Here is a 27,057-nt window from a genome sequence, read left to right on the forward strand (position 1 = left end):
AATCAGCTTCACTTCCAGGATCAAAAGGTGTTCTAAGATGCAGAATAGGTATTGTTACTCTTTCCTTACCAAATATACTATCAATAGACAACAGCAACAGTCTCTGCATAAACAACCTGTCCCTAAGCCAATGCTAGAACAGCCAACTTTCTGTTCACCACCTACCACCCTGGAGAACAGAAGGCTCAGGGGGACTTCATCATGGTATTCCAGTACTTAAAGGGCTGCTATAAAGAGGACAGAGGCTCTCTCTTCACAAGGAGCCACATGGCAAAGACAAGGGACAACAGGTACAAGTTGCACTGGGAGATATTTTGTCTTGACATAAGACATTTTTTTATAGTAAGAACAACAATTCACTGGAACAACCTCCCCAGGGACATGGTAGAGTTCCCATCACCGGAGATTTTAAAGATGCGACCAGACAGGGTGCTAGACAATCTCCTCTAGGATCCCTTTCCCATGAAATGTTGGGCCAGAGGATCTTTGGAGGTCCCTTCCAACCTGGGCTGTCCTATGATTCTATCCACCAGAGATCAGTGCAGAGCACACTGTGAGGGCTCATGATGCAGAACGTTGTCTTTACCATACAACAAGACCTCCACGTTTTTAGCATTTAAGCCTCAGTCAAGGTTGTTTTTTTGTTGTTTTTTTTTTTAACATTACAGCACTGTGAAGGTGATTTTAGAATTGCGCTCATGGTATTGTTCAACTCTGCAACATGTTTCTCGAGCATTTGTTTCCAGCTTAAGGTAATGAAACTTAAGTGAACTTGGACAAACAAACATTCTTACTTAATAGATTACAAAACTGCTTTGGCTACAGAAAAATAGTCCTGATGGCATTATAACTTGATGGAAGTATTGTGAAGCATATGGTTTAAAACTAGAAGCTGAGCTTCTGCCATCAGTCATACACAGCATTTATCACAGCATTTCTGCTTTCACTTCCAAAGTCTACAAAATAATTCTTGTGATTCCTCAGAATATATAGAAATATTTCATTCCAGCACAGTCAAGAGATTATGTTTCCATTTCCTTTGCAATGTAATCAACAAATATTTGTGTTGTATTTTATAGACTGCTTAAAGCTAAGAGTCATGATACCACCTGGGACATGGAACATTTTACATCCATAAATGCCACAAAATACAACACTGTACAAATTCAAAATAGTGTAACATACTCTGTGTAACTGCCTGGACAGGTCTCACTTCCAATCCTGTGCAGGTAAAAAGGGATTTAGAGATATATTGCCATCCTAGTCCTTACCCTCTTGGCCTGATCATTGACTTACACAGAGGAAGAAGCAAGCTGGTACATATGACTGGAACAACTTACTTTCAGCTGACTGCACCGAAGGAGGGATCAGTTTGCAGCTTACTACTTTTTGGCTGATAGCATGCAACTAAACTATACGAACTGTGTTTTCCTTGGAAACAGACTGTTGTGAAAAATCCTGCAGCTTTCCGCAACTACCCATACTGTCTTCCACAGATTCACAGACAGCGTACACTTGCTAATGAAACTAATAACCTAGACTCTAGACAGTACTTGGTTGTTTATGAACACAATGCGATCATCATTCATATCTTGTTGTTGATGCTTAAAATTAGCCAGAGGTGCTCACTCTGGGCAGTGCATTCCATTAGTCACTCTCTCTATCTTCTATCCATAGCAGCTAAGCCTTCCCAACAGTAAGACTGTTGCTAACTACAGAAATTTCCAAAACATCTCATATCATACTGGACAACTAAAATAAACTTACTTCAGATCACCTCTCCTTCTAACTAAACTGTAAGATTGTCAGGATTTGATAGGAAGAACAAATAATCAGTTGTAGTAAAATAACTTCATTCTTTTACAGTCCTTCAGTTATTTTTCTTTCTGATAAGATGCAGAATTCATCACTTGTCTTTGTGAAAACAGTCTTCAGAAGTATAAATGGCTGGCTACTCTTTCCACTTCTTTGTAGCAAAGCAAACGCATATGACTCATTACAGACAAGCCAAGAGGAAAGCTAGCTGTAAGAATTCAGCACATCATCTACTTCTAGGACCTGAAGAAGCTCAGGTAACCCTAATGGCTTCCTCATGTTCCTCGGGTCAGCCACCGACAGAGGAGAGCAGCCAGGCAGCAAGTGACTGTGGAGCCTGTACCTACACTCACACTCTGAAACAGCACACCACAAGCCAAGAGCTGAACTCCACAGGAAAATACGACTTTTGAACATTAAGTAAGCCTCAAAAATACTGAAAGCTTAATGTAGGCCTTAAGGAAAACTTTTGCTCCTAATCAATGCTGAAATGTTGAGTCCTTTCCACTCTCCTCCTCTCATTGCAAGCTTCTGACTAGTAAATACTTCAAGGAAAAGATAAACTTCCTTCCTTAAGGTTTTTCCAAAGAATGACTCTATAACTCCCCACGATCCTTTAAGCCACATGCAGGAAACAGTCAATTAAGTTATTATTTCATTTCTATCCAGTTAAACTAAGAATGTTAGGTTTCAGTTGAAAAGCGCAACATTATTTGCAAGAAGAAGTAAAAGGTGATGACAAAGCTTGAAGGCAAGACTCAGCACATCACCCTCCGGTGGTTACAGGTAGCTAGCCATACGTACTACCAGTACCTCTAACTGGAAGCATTTCTGTGAGTCACTTTCAGCACTCATGCCTTCAGAACACAAGTAAGTTATTACAAGATGATGTATCATAACTTGTACGTATGACACATCACACTGCGACTTTTGCCATTTGTTTTCCCAAAAACTGCTGTACATCAACTGGATCTTTTTACTTTGCAGGTACAGAGCAGTATTATCCAAAACATGTATATAAAATAGTATCAGAAATTTCTCTACTCAAAGAAAGAAAAATGTTTCCAAAGAAGGATTAACAGTTTGATACATAGAAGACAGTTGGACTGATGGACTTCTTTCACTTCTAGTTTTACATTCAAAATTGAAGTATCAGGACACCGCAATTTATTACAAAACAGTTTTCTAAAGGGTATACAGAACATCAAACCCCCATTCATTTTTCCTGGCTACTTTTCTTTCAGATCTCAGCAATGCCTTCCAATGACATACAATGCAGTCTTGTATATTTTATGATATTTATACCACACATGTAAGTAGCATTCGATATTCCAAAATTCACACAGGCTTATGCAAGCACATTGAACAACAGGCACTAGGAATTTCCTCTGTTTACTTCAAGGCAGTTGTGTAAAAAATACATAATTTTTAGAAGTACACTATATTCCAACATTATTTGAAAAAGCATCTCAAATCTATTTAGGCTGTTGTTACATAGTAATAGGTATTTACTTACAGCTGTTGCTGTCAAGCTGAAATCATTACACAGCTTTTCCAATCAATTAAGATCATGTGTGAATCATATAATCTTCATATGATGTTACTAACACTGTAACATTGATCCCATTTTTAAAGTACATGAAAAAATGCCAGAACCACCTTACAAAAACAAAACATACTACTAATGTCCTTTACAGAAAATGTTTTGTAACACAGATTCCAGGTCAGCAAGTGTTTTGAGCTCCAGCTAACTTTATATATATGAATGATCTTATTTGACTCAATGGGATTCTCATATGCAAAAATTTACTTCAGAGGCAACTCATCATTTAAAATTCATAAGGAAGATGAGGTAATTGAACAACTGTCTGTAAAGGCCTTTCTGTGCTAAACTTATATAAAGAATAGTTTAAACAGATGTTTCAGATAGAATTCTAGTTAACAAAGTCTTATATACTACAAAATGCATGTTGTAGTGTACTAATGGTGTCCTGAAAAAAAATAGTCTCTGAAGAATAATTAAATGTATTTTTCATACGAAAAATTCTCAAATCCAGAGTTGTGCTTAATAGTGGCAACATCCAATCTCACTGGTGAATGATTTAGTGATTTTATTTTTATTTTCTTGCTCATGCTTTTACGTGTGTGTATCCATATATCTTATACTCAGTAGTGAAATATTGATTGCTCTGTGTTTTGCCACAATTTACACCTAAGTATCATAATGATGTAACAGAAATTAGAACTTTGCGCCATTAATACCATTGACGCATTCACCTTGTCCTCAACCACATTGTCTCCTCAACACAATAAAGGTGTAGTCAAAGATTTATCCTGCCAATAAGACATAGTTATAGGTCCCATGAAGATTACTGACACTGAAGTACCAAATATGTACTGGCCTTGGACTTAGAAGATAACACGCCAGTTTTGAGACACATTCAAGTTGACAATAAATCAGTATCACAGTTCCAACAGGAAAAAATACCTTAGAGGAATTTTTGTGTTAAAACGCTCCACTTTTGAGTTAGCTGTTAAATGGTAATGATCATAATGGACTAGGCAGTAGGGTTTTTTTGTGTCTGAAATGTGCAGACATTTTACTACAAGGCTATTTTTTTATACTTCTTTGATTTTCAACTGCACAGAATTTCCCCCTTAAATCAATTTTGTCTCCCCCCCCCCCAAAAAAAAGAAAAAACTCAAATCAAAAGATGTTTTAGTAGCAATCTTATAATGAATTATACTTATTATCTCTATCTGCACACACAAACACTTCCACAGCCTCCGTAACACCTCCCTTTTATGCATACAAAAAAGCAATGGTTATGGCTTATGGAAAGCTAGAGAGAGCAAGATGCACTAGTTCAGTACTGTTTACTAAACTGTATTTTGCCTCTCCCTCTCAGAACTACCTCAGTGTTTGTCACCAGAAATTTCTTCCTCAGAAGTTTGTTAAAAGGGCACCAATTTCTCAGGGTGTATGGGTTATAACTATTTTTTTCAGGCACCCTTTTGAACTTGTTTCAATTTTCTGTTCATGATGATAGTCATGCTGACAACTTTTTTTGGTCCATCAAATTCTGTAGTACAATTACATGAATTTACTTTTAATAAATTACCATCTTTGCATATATCAGTCAAACCATGAAGACTAAACACTTGCAAATAAAATGCATTATTAATTTAATTGTCACAGCCTATTTAGCTAGCTTCTATTAATATTTGCTATAATATGCAATGTATCAGAGGGCAGAATAAGATTCAAAACATAAAGAATAAACTAATTATATTGTCCTAGAGAAATTAAAAAATAGCAAGCTTGCAAAATTATAATCAAGGCATTAATGTTTTAAATAGGTAAGAAAACTACGTAACTTAATTTATAATATGTTTGTACCCAAAGTGACGGTTTAACATGCTGAAGAAGGATTTTTTGGTTCCTAAAGGTATTAAAAGGCATCAAACTCTCTCATAATAGGAAGGGAAAGGTGGAAAGGAAAGAAACGGTGGTTTGATATTTACTGCAGTAATCACACGGCTGAAACGTCTACCATCACCAGTGAGGGACTGCTACTAGAAAATTATATTATTGTTGTAGCTCTGCCACTGCTATTTGATGCTTCTCTACATTAAGCTGGTGCCAGCCAAAAAAGTATTGTAGATAAGAAATACTCAAAAGACAGATGAAGAAATTTCAAAAGAAGAGAGTATGAAGTCACTCAAATATCATTTGTTTATGCTGGCCTGGGGGTAAAGCTGCAACAGCCTGTGCTAGCAGATGGGGCAGGGAGGTTGCAGGCCTTAGCTGGGTTCTCTGCTCCTCCGGCAGCTAGGGCTGCAAGGGCTGTGAACCTGCCACCTCGCAGAGGGGCAGCAGGGGAGGGACCCCCCCTCCTCCTTGCACCACGCTGGCAGGCCAGCTAGAAGGTCTTCAAGGAACGTGGGAAGAAATGGGGAAAATGGGAACAGCCAGAAGGCTTTCAGAAGAAACACGTAAACAAAAGCCAGCAACAACCGATTTAGTTTATAGCATCCTGCTTGTTTAGGAATTCATTTCAACATGATGATCGCTAAAAATATGCCTCTCAGGCTAAGATACTATATTTGGAAATCTATTGTATGTTTCCTTCATTGTGCGCATATTCACTAGGGTAATGCAAGTTATATCTATGTTGTATTTATGATGATTATACATGAAGTACCCCCTTATAAAAGAACGTATTGGTATTGAATGCTTCCAGTTACAAAATAAGCCACCAGAACAAAACATTTTTTGTAACTGTTGCACTATGACAAAAGATAGCCAGCATAAACTTTAATATGATATCTGCTTTGATGAAACGGTAATTGTTACAATGCATCATTCTGTATTTTAGATGACACAGAGTATCTCCAAACTCTTTAAATAACCGTGTGTTAGGGAAATTCTGGTTAAGCACTTTGTAGAGGAAATCTCATTAAAAATATAAGCACCACTTAAATAGGTGCTTAGTCAAACATAAGGTGTATATGATCTGCTAATTTAAAACTCTACTCTTAGGTCACTCAGTGATTTAAGCATGATGAACTTGTGAGGCAAGGGTCTAATTGACTACCATTTCCAGTGTCTTTAACAAGAAATGAACATGACCCAGAAAGAGTTCTGCAGTGTTCTCCTACAACTCCTAGCTATCATTTATTTTCCCCGTCTTTCATATCAAAACCAGAAAGTATTCTTCGTTTATGAAAGCCTACACTGGAAGAATGAGTTACAAGGCAGTAACACTTCAAACAGTATCAAGTATTCATCCAATGAACCCTGCAGGTAGGATACCCCCACCTACTCAGACTGAAAGAGAACATGTAGTCTTTTGACTATCCAAAAAACATCAGGTTTCTGGTTGCCCCCAAAATTCAATGAAATAGCAACAGCTATGCCAAAATGCGCCCAATAAATCTGAGGCAAAATGTGTTTATCTGTAAACACAGTCTCATTCAGCTTTTAAAATACAGCTAAATTTTAAACCACAGAAAAAATAACCTCCTTACAAAAAAAGTTTGAAAACTACTAACTACACACAGACTGAAAAAATAAACTAATTCATTTTAAAAATAGCCAAAACATCAGATCTCAGTTCTCACCCAAGAAAACTGAGGAAACTTTCATTTTGATTCCTCTGTGGCTTTGACATCATTGATCAATGTAAAACCTGGAAAGTCATTTTAGAAACCTATAGGAATCAAGGCCAGAAAGACCAAAAAAACACCCCCAAAAAACCCCCAAAAAAACAAAAAACCAAACCAAAACAAAAATGTTTGATTTTGTACTTGGAGGGACAGTTACAACTATGGAAGTTTTTAGAAAATACAAAACCTGTGAAAAAAACTGTCTAAGAATGTGCAATTCCTACACCTTTCTACAGTAATTTTCCTGTTGATGCCTACAGACATGAGCACTTCAGCATGTTAGCTCCCTCTGTAGTCAGAGCTGATCTAAAAGTCCAGGTGACTTCATCTTGGCTAAGCTAAATATTCCAGATAAGGTCTACAGATATTGTATAAGGTAAAATCAAAAATAATATTACAGTAGTTTACCTTTCTTTGGGTGTGCCAACTCCATGCTTGCCCAGTAAATGAGTATTCAAATGCTTCTTCATTACAAACGCCACCCTACCAAAGAGAAAATCCAGGAAGATTACTTTTTTATTAATACTTTTTTCCTTTAAATACAGTATTTTTCTGTTTTCAGCATGCACTTGAGTGTATTTTATTAAGGGCAGACTTTCAAAAACCTCTGGTAGACTATGACTTAAATCTGGGAGTCCATTTAACTCCAGGTTTTTTTCCTTCAGATTGCAATCGCTTGGCTATTTTTGTTATGAATAAGTAATCACAAGTGTACATTGCTGGTCAAAGAATGGTAAACCTATTTCTGCTTCCCTTTGCAAATTAGAACATCTTATACAATATACTAATAATATAGTCTATTTTACCTAATGACATTTTCTCATGTTATAAACTAATACAGTTTTAGTCACAATTTTGAATTTAAGTCTAATGGGCCCATCCTGTAACCCTTTTTCATGTAAGTAGTTCCATTGTTTTTAATGAGTAACACAAAAATACAGCAAGATCAGATGCTTTAATCACTGCTTATGTCTAGGCAAACTTCATAGTATTAATTATTTAAAGAGATATACATGGAAACAAATCAATAGTCTTAGTCATTTTATCGCCTTATAAAAAAAAGGATGGAAAAGGTGAAGCATATGTTCATGAATACACTTTGAGCAGGAATATTGTTCAAAGCAGCAAGACAACTGTTCAAAGCATCAAGAGCAGCAACAAAATATATACTACCTGGTATAGTGTTTCTACTAAAAAACCCACATATAATTACATTTTGGTGACATACACAATGAAACAGATAGAAGCCTATCAACTGCCACTCTTTTGCTGATAAAACCATAACATCGATTTAATTATATCATGTGACTGCTTCAAACAATTTAAATATCAGACTGAAGCTTCAAACTAAAATGGTTCTCTCTATAAGCAAAGATTTTACTGCTGCAACTTTCAGTGTGAAAAGGGCTTGCAAACATTTTTGTTAATTATGTATTACAGCTGTCCTTCATAAAGTTAATTACTAATAGCTGAAAGGCAATAGACTCTATTTGCATATGTACATGAAAGGCATGACATATGCAAAAATATGATTTTAATTAGCATTCTATGATATGAAGGGCTACAAATCAAACTGGCATGTTATAAGATTTTTAACATTAAACGCTGAATTCATCTGGACATATTTGCAGTAATGGACAATGGAAGGACTGTAAAACACTAGCACTATGGGGTATAAGAGCCACAAAAGCCAAGAGACAGTACTTTTCCTTTACAAATATGTTAATGTAGCTTTTCCATGTCTGATCTACTTTGGGCAGTTTCACATTATTACAGAGAATCTCTCCAGTGCATCCCTTAAGGTGTAAGAATATAATTCTGTCTTATTTAAATGATAGCGATTTCCTTATTTTTTACAAAAAGACATTAAAAAAATCTTAAATACTTTTCCTTATGCAATTTATAAGTATGGCATCATAATCATTATAACTGTGAATAATCTATCACAGCATTACCATCATTACTATGCAAGTGTCATCAGAATTACTGTACCTAAGGAAAATAATTGTAACAAAATAAAAAAAATGTGTTCTAATAACAGCACAATGCATTCAAAACATACTGCCCTTGCTTTTTGGCAGAAATACAAACCATTTCCACACAGCTGTGAAAGGTACGAAACAGATTTTAATTTAGTAATACTTGTATTTCCTGTTAAAAACCTCCATTCTCCCCCTGCTATAAAAGGAAAATAAAAGCAAAGATATTGCTGTGAAAAGGGCAATGAGCAATCGAAGTTATAAAGGCATACTTTGCTATTTACATGGAATATAAAGATCGCAACCAGCTACACAGTATTTCTACAGAAGTTATTTTTTTTCCCTCTCAGCCTGTTTACTTGAAGCTTCCAGACAAAAGCTGAACATTTCTTACACTGCACAACCGCAGGAGGTACAGACAGAGATACCTTTCTGCAAAATCAAAGACAAAGGCCTTGTTAATAATGTGAAGCAATTAATCTCACATTAGCTGCCTCCTCTCTGTTTTATCTAGGTTCTGAGTAACCATTTTGCTGCTGTTACACAGCAGAAATAAAATGAGGACTGACTCAGTAAGTGTCTCAGCGCCGACTAACATTTCAAGTTTTTAACGTAACGTTTGAAGACTTAAGACTTGAGGAGTGCTGAATGCCTCCATGCAAGCCTGGAGTGCTCTGCATAGCTCCAGGAGAAGCTCCCCACCTTCCTGATTCAGGCTTTGAAAATAAAAGCAAAGTTGCTGTTTTCATAAGAAACTGAGAACAAGGTTTAAAAAAAAATTAAAATTTACCAACAGAGACAACCCTTACTGAAACAAAAGATTTTTTTTTTTCCTTAGAATTGAGGTATAGTCTAAACATCTTAGTTTGGACGCTGAGTTTGAGAACAATCATCCCCACACCCTTGCCCCCCCAAAAAACCCCAACAACCAAACAAAAACCCGAAAGGAAATAAAAAGAGAGAGAGAGATAGAGAGATAGAGAGAGAGAGAAAGATTGAGAGAGAGAGAGAGAGAGAGAGAGAGGTGGTAACAGCATTTGCTGGCTTTGCAAAAACACTAGAAGTGTTTTCTGTAGATTCTCTAACTCCATGTTTCTAAGCTGTTTTAATAGTAAAAAAATTTTGGTTTTATCTATGCTATTTACCTCTGCTGAGGTAAATCAGTTATTCCTAATATACTGCCAGAACTGAATAAATAGACATAACTTAGTCTTGGTCTTTTCAAATAAATCTTAAGGGAAGTCTGGCTGGCACCAGTGAGGACTTAAGGAGTGATGCTTTCAAGATACATCGCTCTAATATATCTTCAAATCCAAGGGAATCTCTGCATCAGCTGCAGCAAGCACCAATTCAGACATCGTTGAATTTCTCATTTCTTATTTTTTAATTCTAGTGGGAATAGAAATGTTCAAATGCTAAAAATTAACCAGTTTCACAAACGCATCAAAAGGGAGTAGGAAAAACCTAAACCTGCTATCCTCTACTGTTTCCAGAATGTGCAAACCAGGCCTGAGCAGAGGCCTGGAACCAGTTTTACAAACTCTGATCTGGACATACTCATTCCCAACTCACATGAAGACAAGTCACAGGCCACCTGCTCTTCTGAGTGTCAGGTCTCGCAAGGCAGAAATGTTTAGCCTATACATCCAAGTCATGGTCACTGGGAGCTCCCTCCATTCTGTAGAAAGGCTGCTCCTAGAAGCCTCCTCTTGCAGTGGAAAAAGGTGAATAGACAGGAGGATTTTGTTTGCTTTCAGTGGCATTCTGTTGGTTTAACTTTTCTAGTGGTTTTCAGCTACTTTGGTTCCAAACTAGCAACGTTGTCTGCGTTATACACTATGTTCAAACTTCAGGATAAATGAAAGACAAGTTAAAAAATGACAATGGGCTTTAGAATAGCATCCACACTCCCTATGGACAATTTTTTGCACATAAACTATAAATAAAAATAACTTTAATCATAAATATATGAGCACCTTTGCCAAAATAAGTTTGCAGAATATTCTGTTTTCAGTTTAGAAGTGCTGTGGCTTTGTAGGAATGTGTCCACTCATATTCCATGGCAGACTTAAAACAGTACCTTGGACTCACCCTGAGAATGCCAGTAACTGATTTAGGAACCTCTGCAGACTTGTCTTCAGTTATAAAAGCACATTTTAATGTACAAAAGAAGCAAAAGGACTTCTAATCCTGGGAATTAAGAAACCTACTGGACAATCTTTACTTCTATTTTTTATTCTAGTGTAATACAGGCTTTTCAGCATGGAAAATGTTTATTATCACAGTACCCAAGGAATACGAATAATCTGTCATGTATTGTTTGTTCTCTCATTTTCTCTGCAAGAAGAGAATTGTCCTCTGTGAAGCATCTTGTTTTGAGAGGGCAAAAGATTCTAGGTTTTATTATGTTTTGAATCTGTAATTGCTCTTTTCTTTTTAATATGTACATTGCTGTGTTAGTGAAAAGCCAAGTTAAAAAAAACAGACACACAAACCAAAACAAGAATTCTGGATCGTGAAGTCTGAAATCTGAGTGTTTCCTGAGTATTTACCAAGTGCTCAGCCTTGGCCTAGTTCCAAGGAAGGAGCTACATCTTACCTCCTCCAGAAAGTCACTTGAAGATGTGTCAACAGACCAGTCGTAACTGCATGTAACTACTGAGGAGGAGCAGCATGAGAATTTATTTTTGTGGGACTCTACAAACCAGGTAACCAGCAGCTGAAGAGGAATTTTAAATCACTTCTCAGTGGATACATTGCTCCCTGCAACTGCTCTTGGATAATTTATCTTACAGACAACAATGTTCAATGACAACAGAAAAGTCCAGGAGAATAACAATGAATATCTACCCCTTATTCATATTCTCAATATCCTTTACATCTCCTTTAAACCTTCCAGAACCTCTTTATACACAAATTTGACTCTGAGAATACAGGTAAGCTACTACATGACATGCAGGCCCCAAGTACAGAGTATGTTTTAAAAAGCTCCTTGTAAGCCTTTTTAAAAAACAAAACAAAACAAAAAAACCCAGCACAACAGAACCCCCCAAAAAACCCAACCCACATAAAGCAGAAAAGAGAGCTATTATTTTAAAATTATTAGTATTTAGTACTTGGTTTTATCATAGGTTTCAGGCAGCTAGAGAGAATGGTTTACTGTTTTGGATAAATCACCTGGGAAATCTGACAGCTTCAAGGAATAGTAAGAAAAAGGACCTCTTAAACTTTTACACACCATCACAGGATATGAGGAAATAATGTATTATTCTGGCTGCATCAGTTTTTATTTTCCATGATCTGTACTTAAATTTCTGTCTACTATCTTCACCTGAGGCAAGGAACCAGAAAATCAAGGCAAGCTGCACAGATCATGCCAAGAAAGAGGACGGTATGTTTGGGCAAGTAGATATCAACATGGACTCAATTGTTACTACTGGAATGAAGTGTTCTTGTTCTTTACTGTGTCTTTATATACACTGCACACCCTAATTGTTTGTAGTTGAATGAGTGGTTCACATGGAGTCATGCCAACACGGGTATCGGTTAGCAAGAGAAAGAAATAGTGCGGTGTCTCAAGGAATATCATGACCTACATGTATTTTGGAATGTTCAATAAAACTTGTACATGTAATTTTTGCATGTACTTTAGATTTGTACATGCCCTATGCGTAAAAGTAGAACTTCATATATTCAAACCAGCACTTAGTCAAATAGTACATGAACAGTTGATACGAACTTAAAAAACTTAAAAAGTTTATAAAGTCTCAAAATTATATAAAAATTTGCTACCCAAATCACATCTCTCTCTCAGAATTTTGTATTCAGTAGGTCAGCTTCAGGAACAAGAGCTTGAAGGAAAATGCAGAACTGCCCAGAAAACAATGGTTTTCTATGAACAAGTAGTCTTTTTTTTTTTTTTTTCCATGCATCAATAGAAGAATTTCCCAAGAATTTAGACAAGTCCATCATTCGTGGATGTTTTCTGATTCTGAAGGGTCCAGACTGGGGCGCTGATAACTCTCTTGCATGACTGCGCGCAAGGGACTCAATTTAAAAGAAAGTATCTGGCAGGGCAGAATCCAGTGTGGAAGATATCCAGTAGTCTGAAAGGCTTCATGCCCTTTGTGACAAGATGTCAGGTTCAAGTAAATATCTGGCAGGGCGAAGTCTAGTGTGGAAAACATCCAAATATCTGAAAAACTTCATGCCCTCTATGACAGGACATCAAGTCCTAGAACCCTGCACAGGAAAGCTGGGGTTTTCTGCTGACTCATTTAGCAGCCTAATGAAGCAGGTCTTATTATTTCCAAATAACAGTTTCAGTTATTCTTAAGTTAAAATAATAGTAATATTAAATCCACAACATTTCAGAAGCTTAACAAATCATGCACAATAATCCTTTCTGCAATGTTGAGAGTACCGTGACACACGGCCTTATACTCCCTGTTGATCCCATGCATTAAAGCAGGGTATGGCTATTTTATGTTCCACCCTTACTAAAACTCATAATTAAACTGGAAAGTAAAATGCATATGTTTGGCATATGTGGCTTCTTCCTTTTCATCTTCAAGTGTGAGCAACTTGGCAGACTGGAAAATGCAAACTTTTTCTCTTGAAAAGAGAAACTGAAAGAGGTAAATGAGGACAACTTTGCCATCATGAACAAGACAAGAGCCAGAATATCACGGCAAGAATATCACGGTAATTCATGCAACCTAAAGGCTAACATAATTTTCAGATTTCTGAGAATTACTAGCTTTTCTGCCTTAAGTTTGAAGGTTTTGGGGTTGGTTTTTTGTGCAACAATCAGGTATGTTTCTTAATTATTTATTAACTTTTCACCTTTTCCCTGGAGATGTTTGGTTACTGAAGTTCAAAACCCAACATTTTCAAAAATGAATTTTATGTCAATATGAAACTGTCGGTGCAATAGACTACAACATTCTCTTCTAAAAATACCTCATCTCATTTTTACTGTTACTTGTAATGAGCTAGCAACGAAGCCAAGCTACCCAATTAAAAAATAAATAAATGGAGAAGACCACAACTTATATTAGTGGAACACCTGTACACAGCTTACACCTAAGGTAGACTTGAGTATCACAGCAGCTACTGTTCCTGACTTGCTTTGAATAGGATGACAGACAACAGGATTGTCAATGTACTGTTCAATGACCTGCATCAATCTCAAGAATAATTTACTGCTGTATCAGACAGATCATTATGGATGAGTTGTGCACTATCAATCAATCAGCTGTGTTGTTCCTGCATATTCCTGTATCTATCAACCAGAAGAGAGAGACATCCCTCGACATATTCGTGTTACTTACTGCCACCAATCTGCATCCCTTAAGATGTGAAAGAATTATTAGCCACATGGCCATAAAGTAGTAGCAATAGGCACAATTATCTCCTCTTACATATTCTGGCAGAACAGACCTGGGTACAAAGGCAGAGCAAACTAAATAAAACAGAAATCCTCTACTTCTCTGCTCAAGCTGGCCTGGAGAGATCTTGCCATCCAAAGCTGCTGAGTTCTCTCACCATCCCACTTTTAAGGGATGTACATTATAATGTAAAACATCCAGGACAGAAATTTAGTTTGTCATTGCAAGGACTGTGGCAAAAGAAGAATACATTGGCAGTATTTACATTATTTCCTCCCCCATGAAGGAATTCACTTATTTGTTATTATGTGGCTCACCTGAAGTTACTTGTTCTGTAACTGAAATCAGAAAGGTTTCCTCTAAGTTACCTACAGGAAATTTTCGGAATTTTATTAGTTTGGGTGTTCTGTGGTGGTGGGTTTTTTAAAATACAAAAAGTACCCTTCAATAGCAGATGCAGGAATAAGCCAAGTGCAGACAGTGATAACTGTTATTAACATAAAGGTGAGAGGAAATTTAAGAGTGCAACTGGGAACTTTTAGATTTGGAGATACAATAAAAACTGGTAACTGTAAGTAAACAAATGGCTCTATTTCGATTACTTGATGAGCAAACTAAAAATAGCTAAACAGTGGCAAAAACTTTGAAGTCAGAAGGTGTTCACTCTGTCAGGCAATCACCCTACAAATATATGAGAAAATTAGTACCGCTACAAGAAATGTTTGTTTCAATATTCAGAGGAGTTAATGAATGTTAAGTGATAATGGTAGACAGCAGCAGTATGTAATTACATTTCTAAACACACCTTACCAAATCACTTCTAAGCTAAAAAACCCACATGTTCTATTAATTTTCATTGGTTATCAAACATCTGTAACTGTCACCTCTAACAGGTGTTTGGTAACCTAACAGCTGCGCAAAGTACTAACAAAAAAAAAAAAAAAATCACAATGTGCTTTCTGTAGCGCTGCTATCAACCTTTCAGTCTACCAAAATGCAGAACAACTAACCACTTTGCCTACATTCTGAAATTCAACCTTAGGCTCAGTGTTGGGAGTACCCTGCATCTGAGAAGAGATTACCATCAACATCCAGAAACATGTCACCACCAGAGAACACACTTGTCATGCTAAATGAATACTTTAAGCATAAATGAAGGTTTACAGCTATAAGCATTGTGATCCAAGAGCACCTACCAACCTTGCCACCAAGAAATTGCTTATGTCCTCTCTTTTCTCATAATGTGTACACCAAACACTCCTGTAACTCTGGTCCTTCCCTTTTCCATTGTGTCCCTTTCTTCAGACATTGACCTGTCTCCCTACTCATGATCCAGTCCCTTTTTCCAGCATGCTCAGAACTTCAAGTATAGAATTTGATGCAGTAGGCATCAGTTCCACGTACCATCATCTTGCATCTGGGAAGAGATCACAGGATGAACAGACTAATGTTTGAAGTGGGAAGTTCTTCAAAGTAGATTCAACCTTTTGGGAAAATCAGGTGAATCACATCTCTAGGTGCCCTGACAGAAGTTTTAAAATATCTGACTTTCTGCAGACAGGTTGTACACAGCTTCCTAGCAATTCCAGGGAGTGAAGTCTATGCATGTTGAAAGTGCAAGAAACAGCATGTAAGACTACCCCAGCATAAGGATGTTTCACTGAGTTTCTACTTAAAAGTAGAATGGATAGAACCAAACAAACATACTTAATTCTAATATTTTGCTCTTCCTGAATAAAAAGTCACTTTTGAAATTGTATGGCAGACTGAATTACCAGGTTTGTGCAGAGCTTCTACAGGAAGAGCCATCTTGAGAGTTAAATCTTCATCATCAAAAGAATCTAATCTTGCTTGTCTTTAAAGGAAAATCAAAACAAATCTAAAGATAGTTGATTGTAGGCTAGAAAACACATAGGGCCTGCAGTAACGGTGCCACCATATATAACTCAGTCAACTGAGCACTTACAGTGCCTGTGGTCTTTTGCAAAGTTGCGAGGTACGAAGAAAGGAATGAGATGAATAAATTGGTCACTATCTGATGACTTAACTGCTCAGAAGTCATACACACTCAGAAGGCATACACAATTTTTATTGACAATTTACCCACAATTTGAAACTGCTGCTGGTGATAGATGGTGGCTGGAGCTAAGACTCTGTGTGACTAGTGAGAATCTTGCCCTAGGTCTTTGCTTGACATAGCAAAGCAAGTGCTGGTTGATTTGTTTATTCCTGAGACTTAAATTCTGCTGTAAAACATATCTTTTTTGCCGTACATCCAGGCATTCCACAAGACCATTTGACTTAAGGTAGAAAGCAAAATACTTCAGAATATATGTTTGCCAAAGTAGCTGTAACTGCATAAAAATAGTAAAATGACAGCAGGACCTAATCTGTAACCATCAGAAGTACCATTCACATGGATTAACCTTTAACAACAGTCTGGTCAAATCAGAACAGACTGGTTCCAGCCAAGGAAAAAGGAAGGTAATCCTTTGGATCAGATCAGTTTCAGTGCACGAAAATGCATCTGGTACTTGTATATGCATAAACATGTTTGCAGCACATGGGGAAAAAGAGAACACCCACCCTGGTTCTGGCTGTCCTTATCCAAGGGCTCTCTCTCAGGCCTGGCCATTCCTACCTTATAGACTAAGAACCACTAAACACGGTGGCATCAGACCAGCTATACAGTATGCCTAACACTTGGCTAGTATGTTTGATTAATGTTTATTTTTCATTGTTAGTATAAATCTTCTTAGTAATCAAACAAAATAAAAGCTCAGAATTTTCAGTCTCAACTGGCATCTCAAGTCTCTCCAGCTATTCCCACCCCAGCCATCCCTAACTCTCCTCAAAAGCTGAGAATTGAAACAACTTTCTCCTCCTGCCACTAAATAAGGGGGACGCTGGTTGAAGAAAGTATCAGGACTATTAGAGGAAACCATGATGTACACACCAGAAGGACTCTTATGCATTCTGCAAGTACTACAGACCTACAAAACTCTCTCAAATTATGGCACTGAACACAGTGTGCAGATGATATTAAGAGCAGCACGGAAGTCCATCCAAATGAGAATTCCAGGTGGTAACAATGGCATTACTTCACTTGCCCCATGAGCAAACGGTAACACCTCTCATCACTTCAGCCACAGACTTAGCGGGAGAATTACTAGTCGCTAAAGCTGCCAAGCACAAAGTCTGGTGTTTCTTAGGTTTGTCTTTGATGTTCAGCAGGACTCACTTCAGGCATAAGTGAGAAGTCCAAAGCCAGGACTGCAGGGATTAATAGAGTACTCACCTGAGATATAATTGTTCTTAAAGCAATAAAACACCTCACTGAGTTCAGAAGGAAGTTTTGCACCAAAAAAAAGCCGTTCTTGCAGTCCAATATGGATGCTGCATGCACTAGGTATGAAGACTGTTATCAGTCTGGGAAAATTGAAGGAATATAGATCAGACAAATCAGTACAGTCATAAAGATGATATCTGTGACACAACAGAAGATGTTCTCTGGCAAAGAATATTCTAGTCCCAGCCAGCATTTGAGATTAACTCTGACCATTTCTGGCCACAAATCAAGCATGAGAGAGACGGGAACTACATAGGTGCCCAACAGAATTAAGAAAAAAAGATCTTTGATCTCAAGGGTCTAGATATACTTACATACACACATTGAGCGTACATATGAACAAAGAAGTGAAGGAGAAATCAGTTTTGTTGCAAACAAAAGCTTATGGCATACTATCTAAAAAAGAAAGGAGACTTGATAAATTACCTGAAAAGATGCAATAAAAGAAATTCAGCTTTTTCTGAGCTTGCCAAACAAGTTTCTGATGTATATGACCAACTGGATAAATTACAGAACTTCAGGTTTTATATACAAAGCGACAACCTGGTCCTATAAAGAGACATAAACGACGTCTCTTTAAAAGAAAAAATATTTTCAGTCTCTGTCTTTCTGAAATGAAGTTTCAATTGAGGAGTTTTTCCTTTTATGATCCTTGCTGTGATTGCAACCACACCCCCATCTCAAGTGCTAGCATGAAATGATGGGATCTCACAGGTCCACTTTCAGTAGGAGGGGAACTGACAGCAAAGACAACACAGGTACCAGCACACATGGTGGTACTCCATTTAATTCAGTATTACATCACATTTTGATTTTCACAAATGTACTCCTGTTAAAGCACTGAAATTTACTAAATACACTCACAACTGAGCCATGTGTGCACAAAAACACCTATGTGTCCAAATGACCACCTGAAAACACGGTATTTCCCAGCAGTCACTCGCAGCTATGGAACCGAGCATGTAAGCACTGACACGCAACCCTGCTTAGCTTTGCAACGCAATGGAAGTAAAATGGCTCTCACTTGGGAGCAAACGCAGCTCCTCACTGTTTGACCCATGGGACACACAGGCCATAGGGCTTGCTGCATTCCATACTTTGGAAGGGCCGAGTTGCCCTGGGTTGGTTTTCAGTGAAGGCCTCAAATTTTAGGCAATTTAAATTATGCTCTGCAAAAATTAAATACATACAAAATGCCTTCTCATTTGTTATAAATAGAAAACAAGCAAACAAAAAAAAAACAATCAAAGGGCTGTTACATTTCTTTACAATTTCACAGATTAGTAGAACCCCCAAAACCATTATTGATGGCATTAAATGTCCAGAGTACCTGGACATAGAGAGAGAAATAATCTGACCAGTGTGCAACTTTTATAGTACTGAATAGCAGGCAAAGTTTTTTGCAACACATAGCCAAATGCATGAATGGAATTGATTTTATAAAGAGTTACAAACAAAAGAGTCCAAAATATTAACCAATAAACACATGCCTGGGTGGAAACATCCTATTATAAAATTACTGTAAAGATCCTCAAAAAGGTAGAAAAAAGTCCAATTTTCCACATAACCTGAGAGCGCGGAGTTTTCTGATAATAAGATCCAAGGAACCTGTAAACCCAAGGCTCTAATTTTCTTATGGCGACTGTGTAATATTTTGCAAAGTAAAATTGACTGAGATGGAAGCTATTTTGCATGGTACAGTGGCGATGGCTAACAAATGAGAGTTTTGTGGGCTGAATGTTAGTCCCCTGCCTCATCTGCCACCCCTAATGACAGCAGCCACCTGCTGTTTTATTGTCACAGCTGGAGCCGGTTCACACTCCTTGGTGCTGAGCTCTGCCCATGAGCGCCAAGCTCTCGCCTCGCCTCATTACTTTGATGAACTTTTTATGGTCAGCACCCATGAAGACCTCATCTAGGACTATACAACCTAGATCGGCTTCAGGGAGTGCTTCCAGCTAGCATGAGGTGATAATGCACAGTGACACCACGGCTGCTACTGTCTGTCACTTAGTCAAGTCACTGTACTATACTTCTGGCTCTACAGGGCCCTCAACAGGTAAAATGCCATGAAATTCTCCTATATAATAGAGTTCACCCTCTCCTTTTCACATTGCAAGATAGAGATCATATCCTACTAGCAAAATTTACCTTTTCAAAGATAGATATTGCAATAAAATATGTATCATGCCGTTTGCTACGTGTTAACTACAGACAAAAAATTTCTACAGTCCCTAGACGTAAACCTGCTGCCTTCCTAAAAAAAATATCCTGGCATTAATTAAAGCAACCATGAAAGCCATAATATGGCTTCATTAACACCACCAAATAGAAAAAAAAAAAAAAATTACATGCATTTTACAAGAGAAAGACTGTTTTAACTTAAAGAACAGAAAGCATAGAAACAAAAATCATGCCAGCCAAATCTACTTATTACCCAAACGAATCCACAGTGGACAATGATATATGCTCCTTCCCTTGCCCCAGAAAGAACCCCACACATATTCATTTATTAACTAAGCAAAGTCTTTTGCATTGTTTTACTTAATCACAGTGTCTGTTACTATTTTCTGCTAATTTAAAAACAAATACAATCATCCTTTCCTTTTCAAAAATTTTTTGTACTAACACTCCAAATCTCTTGAGCCTGTACCCAATTTTAAACTTCAACAGAATTTTTTTTATTGATGCATTTAGAGCAGACTGGTTTATGCTTGATCACCAAAATTTAACCCCAGGTTTACTTTCAGCAGTAGAATAATCTTGTTGGTGTTAACAGAGGTTTACATTTGCCCATATTTACATATATCATTAAGATTAATATATGTGCTATTAATAATAATTTCATTAACATTCTGAAATCATCAAATAACATTTTGACTTTTGAATGGCTGTAGGCTATTATAAGCCTAAAAACCAGAACATTTTCAGTATTCATTGTGTAGCAATCCAGCTGATCAGTTTTGACAAATTCATGCAATGTTATAAGCCATTAAACTTCATTTAGTTTCATTTAAAAACTCCACCTAAATATAAAAAGCAACTGTATTTTTCATACAGACAGTACAATTTCCAATAAATACAGCTCCCAGAATCCTCCAAAAAGAAACTGGTTTTCCTATATCTTACTGAAATATTTTTAAATTTATCATAAATAGAGTTTTTGAAATTGTGTTTTTGAGACCGCTGACATAGCCAGAGTTGAGCATCTCTAGTATGGTATGGTACAATTTAGTTCCTCTTGAGGAAGGGCAGTGCTGCAGATACCCTGGGCTTCACATAAGACTCCTATGACAGGTAGAACCTTGAAAATGTTGTTGAGCCCACAGATTATCCTACATATGTGAGAATTTACTGATGCAAGCCCTTCTTTATTAGCACTTTTTAAGTGTGACCTAAACAACAGTTGAAGAGCCAGAAAAACCTAACGATTCAGCAAAGGTTTCCATTCTGCTACAAGCTGAGCACCTCCCATACAGTCCTGAAAAGTATTCAAGAGAACTAGAGGATACACAGAACCTCGTGTAATGAGGGCCTAAAATGTATGGACAATCCCATTAAATATAAACAGCACCAATTTCTCTACCAATACAATTTCAACAAGCACTTGTCTTCTGCACAAGTTCAACAAAAGAACTTCTTGTGAAGCACAGTGACATATTGATCACACCCTTCAGAAAGTCCAACAACAGAAAACTGCTTTTAGAAGAAAAAGGAATTCCCTTCTTTTTACTAGATGATGTATCTGTCAAATGCGTAATTTGTAGGACTCATTTCATACCCTTAAAAATAAAACATCAATGATGCAGCTTGATCAGTGCTGGGTAAGACACTGTGAAATGGACAAACTGCCTTAGTGGAACAATCAATGGTTTCAATAGAACAATCTCATAATGGTGTTAGTAATTAAATAGTAATGGCTAAGAGATTTTTTCCCCTTTTTTTTTTTTTTTAAAGCAGTAGTGTGTCAGCTGTAGTATGCCTATTGCATGCTTTGTGATATGACACAATCCATCTAAAAGGTTTCATGAATCCATAATAAAACTCTAAACCCACAATTAGCTAGGTATTTATTCTTCTGTTGTAAAGGAATTTGTTAAAGGATGCATGGCTATCCAGACTAGCTACATTTGCTCACTGCTTTACAAGAAATAGCCTGCCTGCATGTATAAATATTTGGAAATATGCTTCCTTTGCAACACTACAGCTTCCTTTGCAACACTACATAGCCTTGGCATTATGACTATGTTTTAGATTTTTATACTAAAATATAACTTCAATTTACCCAGTGCTTACAGTTCACTGGTCTGTAATTCTTAATATCCCTCTATTTTCCACCAATTTTAATTTTAGTCACTATTATTTAAAGTTCAGTTTCTATGCCCTTTCAATTTTGATTCTTTTCCAATGTGACAACAAACATCAGTGCCATTTCTGATGGTGACTTTTATTGGAGTAAGAAAAGAAGAGAAGCTATCAGACAATCATCAGACAGTAACACAGTAACAACTTGTGGTCAGTATCAAGATGAGCTGCATGTGAACAGACAGTCTGGAGGTGACAGGATTTGTATCCAATTACTAATCCCCTGAGCCATCCAGCCCCCTCAGATAGATTTCTTTAAGTTGATCCCTTAACCCATCACCAACTGGTCATGCTACTGCATTCCAACAGTAACGATGAAAAGGGAAACACATTTTCTATTTAAATCTCCATGACACGGAATAGTCATGTTGGAAAGTCCCCACCTCTTTTCTCATCTACTACACATAAGTTTTGAAAACAGATCCTATGAAAATAAGAACAGGCATATGAAATTATTTAGCTTAACATAAATATTCTGTCTTCTGTGCTTCCTGCAAGCACACAAAGAAGCTTTGAATGTACATACTTTTTCTTGTACTGAACAGAAATACCTGTTGATCTTAAAAAAAGGCTAAACTTCTACAACTGTTCTTTCTTAAAGAAAAAGTATTTATATGAAGAATATCAGAGACATTGCTGAGGAACTGTTCATCCTTTAAAACATATTATCTCTGTAATGCTGCCAGTGCCAGTGTCAGGTTGGGCCATTAGCCAATTAAACATGAATAAGATCTGCCAAGAAGCTATTTTATTTTTGCCTCAGAATATTTGTGTATCTGTGAGCTAGTGTGTGTTTGTGTTCATGCATCAGTGGAATCTGGTTGTTCATGCCAGGTTTTCTTATCACACTTCTCTGCTTCTTTCAACTTGCACATTCCTGCAATACAAAATGGACATGTGTCTGCTTATAATGTCAACATACTTAAGTCCACAAGGAGAGATTTTGTGTAACTAGATCTAAAGTGGGTTTTTTTGTGTTCGTTACCTGACCCTGTCTGCTTACACAATACTAGAAGAGCCAGTCATTCATGGGAAGAACTCTGATACCAGAGCACTTCTAGGAGATGTTAAAGGACAACAGATGTGGAAGAAATCAGCATCCGATCACAATATCCATGGCTAAATACTCTCCTAGAAACCTCATTTTTACATATTAACTGAAGGAAATTCTCACTTCTCATAGCAGACCAGGTTCAATGGGGTGCTGAGAGCATCTTGTTATCTACTTAATTTCAATCTCATTATGCTTTAGATTCCTACACATCATCCATCTAGGAAATTCCACTTGGAAATATGAGTAGGTACAAATGCATCTAATGCCCTCCAACTTGAGCTACTTCAAGCTAAAAAGCTTGAAGACATAACCAGATTTCTATCTCCTTGTCCAGAGTAAAAAATTCTGGATTTTTTTTTTTGAAGGGGTGGCAGACCCACCAGCTGCAAGCCTTCATCTTAATTCATTAACAGCAAAAGTACAATCATTCCAAATAATGAACCTTCACCAGTTTTGATATAGTCATTCAAAATTAAAACCAATGCAAAAGAGATATACACAATTTACAAATCAAAACTGAACAGTGCCAAGTACAAACAGAAGTATGAAAATCTCCTTTCATAATGTTTCAGAAGATAGATATTACCTGGCATTGAAGCTATTTTCTTAAATACTTACTAGAGAACTTAACAAATACTAACAGTACTGACAACTCTTTCAGAACTTACCATCATGCTAAAAAGGTATCTACTTTTCAAGAAATGTGTTTAAACAGCCCTGATGAAAATTAGTACATTTTGTAAAACTGTAAATACAATTAAGGCTAGTGAAAGTAATTACCTAATATTACTGCCTGTAATCAGGGGTTATGGAGCAAGGTTAGGTACAAGTTAGTAAACATGGTACTGATAACAAACTTCAAACTCATAGCTATTAAGTCTCTTTAATCACGGCATTACAGAAATGAAGCATGTGAGCAACAAATGTTCTTACACAGGGATTCACAGCTAAGACTGACATTTTTCCTAATAAATCCCACTAGTCCGGAGAGAAGAATGCTGTGTGTAGCTAGAGCACAAGTTAACCCCTAGATCTGTCAGAACACACAGCAGTTGCTATGCCTAAGAGTGAAGCCGGTGCAATAATACTCATTACACACCGAAGATCCAGTTTGTGCTTGCTAACTGTGTTTGTCGTGCCTCCAGCAGCTGTCCTGGAGAGGAACCTGCCTGCAAGATGGACAACACTACTGCTCAAGAACTTCACCTGAGAAAAGTTGTTTAACTAAATGCTATCTGCTTCTCCATGGATCCCCTTGGCCAGAAAAGTTTAGAAATGTGATGCATCACCACCTCAGTCTTTGCTCTTCTGGGACACAAGTCTGAGCAGAGAATGGACCAATACCACCGACATGTGCCAAAGGAAAAGGGCTAGCATGCATTCATTGACAAAAATGAACAAGCAAATACTTTCTGATAGTTTTTAAGTTAAAATGGAATTCCCTATTTCAGCATTCTTAAATCTTGCTACATACGTCTGTAGCTCTTGCATTTGTGGTTGTTGAAAAATTACTTTTCCTTATCACTTTGGTAAGCAGCAATGCAGCATTTCTTCTTACCTTTTTAGAGCTGCAGCACTAAAAATAAATTATAAAACATTCTGAAAGGATGTATTTCATTCCAGAAACATACTGAAATAAACTGAAAATATTCATTTTTAAAAGATTTTAGAAGACTTAATATTTTTGTTTCCAATGTGTCTCTAAATTAATGCAAACCTACTTCCTCTGAAGAAGAGGACAAACAAGTGTTGGTTTCACTATAGTACATATGATCTAGATACCAAGGTCTAATCATAACATATTTATCACCATCTAGCATTTGGCTTGTATATGATGTCCACAGGCACTTGTAGTGATAGCTGTCAAACTGCATTCTGTTTCTGGCATAAATGAGCATAACAACAAGGACAAGAAACGTAGTGCAGTATAGAGTAACAACACAGCCTGGAATTTAGCCCACGGTAAAGAAACAGTCAAATTCATTACCAGCCTCAATGATGGAGGATCATCCTTAGGGTGGCAGAATATTTCAGAAGTCACCAAGCTTCATGGGTCTTGCTTCTACTAAAGGTGTTAAGATTGGTTTAGAAATACAGTATCCTTCTCCCTTCCTTTCTCTTTCAACATACAAGAGATCAGAAAATCTTAGTCAAGCCATGCATGTTCCTGAAGAAGAAGGTCTAAAAAGATATGACCCACCCTTCCCAGATTTCAACTGCTTGTTCCAGTGCTATTTAAGCATAAGCTTATTTCAAGATTTCTATATTTTAAAAGTCCCACCTTATGCACTTCCAAGGAAAAGGGAATAGAAATGAAGAGGGAGGGGGAGTAGGGGGAGAAAGCCAGATCATCAGCAACTAAGTTCCTGGTTCTTTTCCAAAGTCTTGTCTATATTCCAACATACTCTAATTTAATTTAGCATTAAACTTCTTTCCCCCTTGGTCTGCTCATGGTCACTTTTCTATTATGTTTTACTTCTCCCTTGAACTGGGGGTATTTCACATCTGTACACCTCAAAAGATTTTGCAAGTCTGCATCCATCTCACAATCTTACTTTGATAGAAAGCATGATGCTCAGGTGTAAAGATGAATTTCTAGTTAACTCTCACAAATTCTATCAGTGATAAAGATGAGGTAGCTTTAGAGGAAAAACAAACCCACAAACCAACCCCACAGCACAGAAAGAAGAGAATATTGCTTAGCCATGCATTGCATTACAAGGTAGCGATGGGGAAAGCAGCCAGCAGCATCACCTACAACAGTGTATGTTCCACTGGCACATGCTTAAGTCAAAGTCCTTCCATTTAAACTGTAGGTTCATCTCTCCTTGACAGGCAAATGACAGAGCATGTATGTCATTCAGAAATGATGGGTTATTGACAGTGCATAAAGTGTCTCCTATCATTTACGATGTTTCTGAAGAACAGAGGCCACAATTAGAAAATACACATACTAACATTCACTCCTCTTTCTCAGATCACACTTTCCTTCATTATTTTTTTTTTTAATAGATTGTTAAATTTATACGTGAGTCAAGTTCCTGATAGCTTATTGCTTCCCCATCTTCTGTCATTCAGTGGTGAATGCTTAACAGGTAAAAAATATGTAGTCCTTTTCTGCAGCAACAACGTTCCAAACCAACCCTGGCACCTTATACAGTGACAGTTGCATAACCCTGTGAACGGAAAGCTGAAAGTCACTGATTCTATTAGTTCCCAGGGAAGTAATGGATACTTGTTCCTGAGAACCTCTTGATTTCTCTTGATCTAACAAAACAAAACAGGGAGGGGGGGGAGGAGGGGAGAGAGATTCACGAGATGTAACCAGAGACCGATAGGTTTCAAAAAATTTTTTTCAGTCTTTCCATCAGCACCTGGTACACAAAGTCAGTTTTACCTGTCTGATGAGTAGTCACACCAAACCCTTACAGATATATATAAAGAATACCTGCTAAGGCTTCAGAGACAATCTGATGCAGAACAGCATAGTTGTTCAGCAGGAAAAACTGAAAAATGGAAAACAGTAATCCTAAAAATCAGTGAACTGCATGCCAAACAGAACACATCGCAATTCTGAGCTATACAAACAGAGACAAGTTAAAGGGCATCTAATCTTTAAATTCTCTAAATTAGTTACACTAAATCCTATACTAGTTTAACCATTACAGTAAATCCTTAAAATAAATATTATTCAGCAAAGGCCATGGCAACTTGTGCTGTACTTGGAAACCCCCAGCCACCTGGAACAAGATCAAACTCATTTGTTATTCTTGAGAGCCTGTTCCCAGAAAGTAAACTTTGTATTGTGCATACATGAGGAATATATCCACCTGAAGGGCTATTCATAAACAAATATGTAGTCACCTATGGCAGTGACCACCATCAAATTCATTTTTCATCTTTACAGATAACAAATATTTCTGATTACTCAATGCA

General features: G+C 37.1%; 1 protein-coding gene across 1 annotated transcript in view; it reads right to left on the reverse strand.

The window, feature by feature from the left end:
• ZNF407 (zinc finger protein 407) overlaps positions 1-27,057 on the reverse strand; it is a 344,373-nt gene that overhangs the window by 202,287 nt on the left and 115,029 nt on the right. Inside the window, exon 4 of the mRNA XM_040585938.1 lies at positions 7,393-7,467. Coding sequence (XP_040441872.1) covers positions 7,393-7,467 — 75 coding nt within the window. The remainder of the gene's footprint in view (positions 1-7,392; positions 7,468-27,057) is intronic.

This window comes from Falco naumanni, chromosome 3 (genome assembly GCF_017639655.2).
Source record: "Falco naumanni isolate bFalNau1 chromosome 3, bFalNau1.pat, whole genome shotgun sequence".
NCBI lineage: Eukaryota > Metazoa > Chordata > Aves > Falconiformes > Falconidae > Falco > Falco naumanni.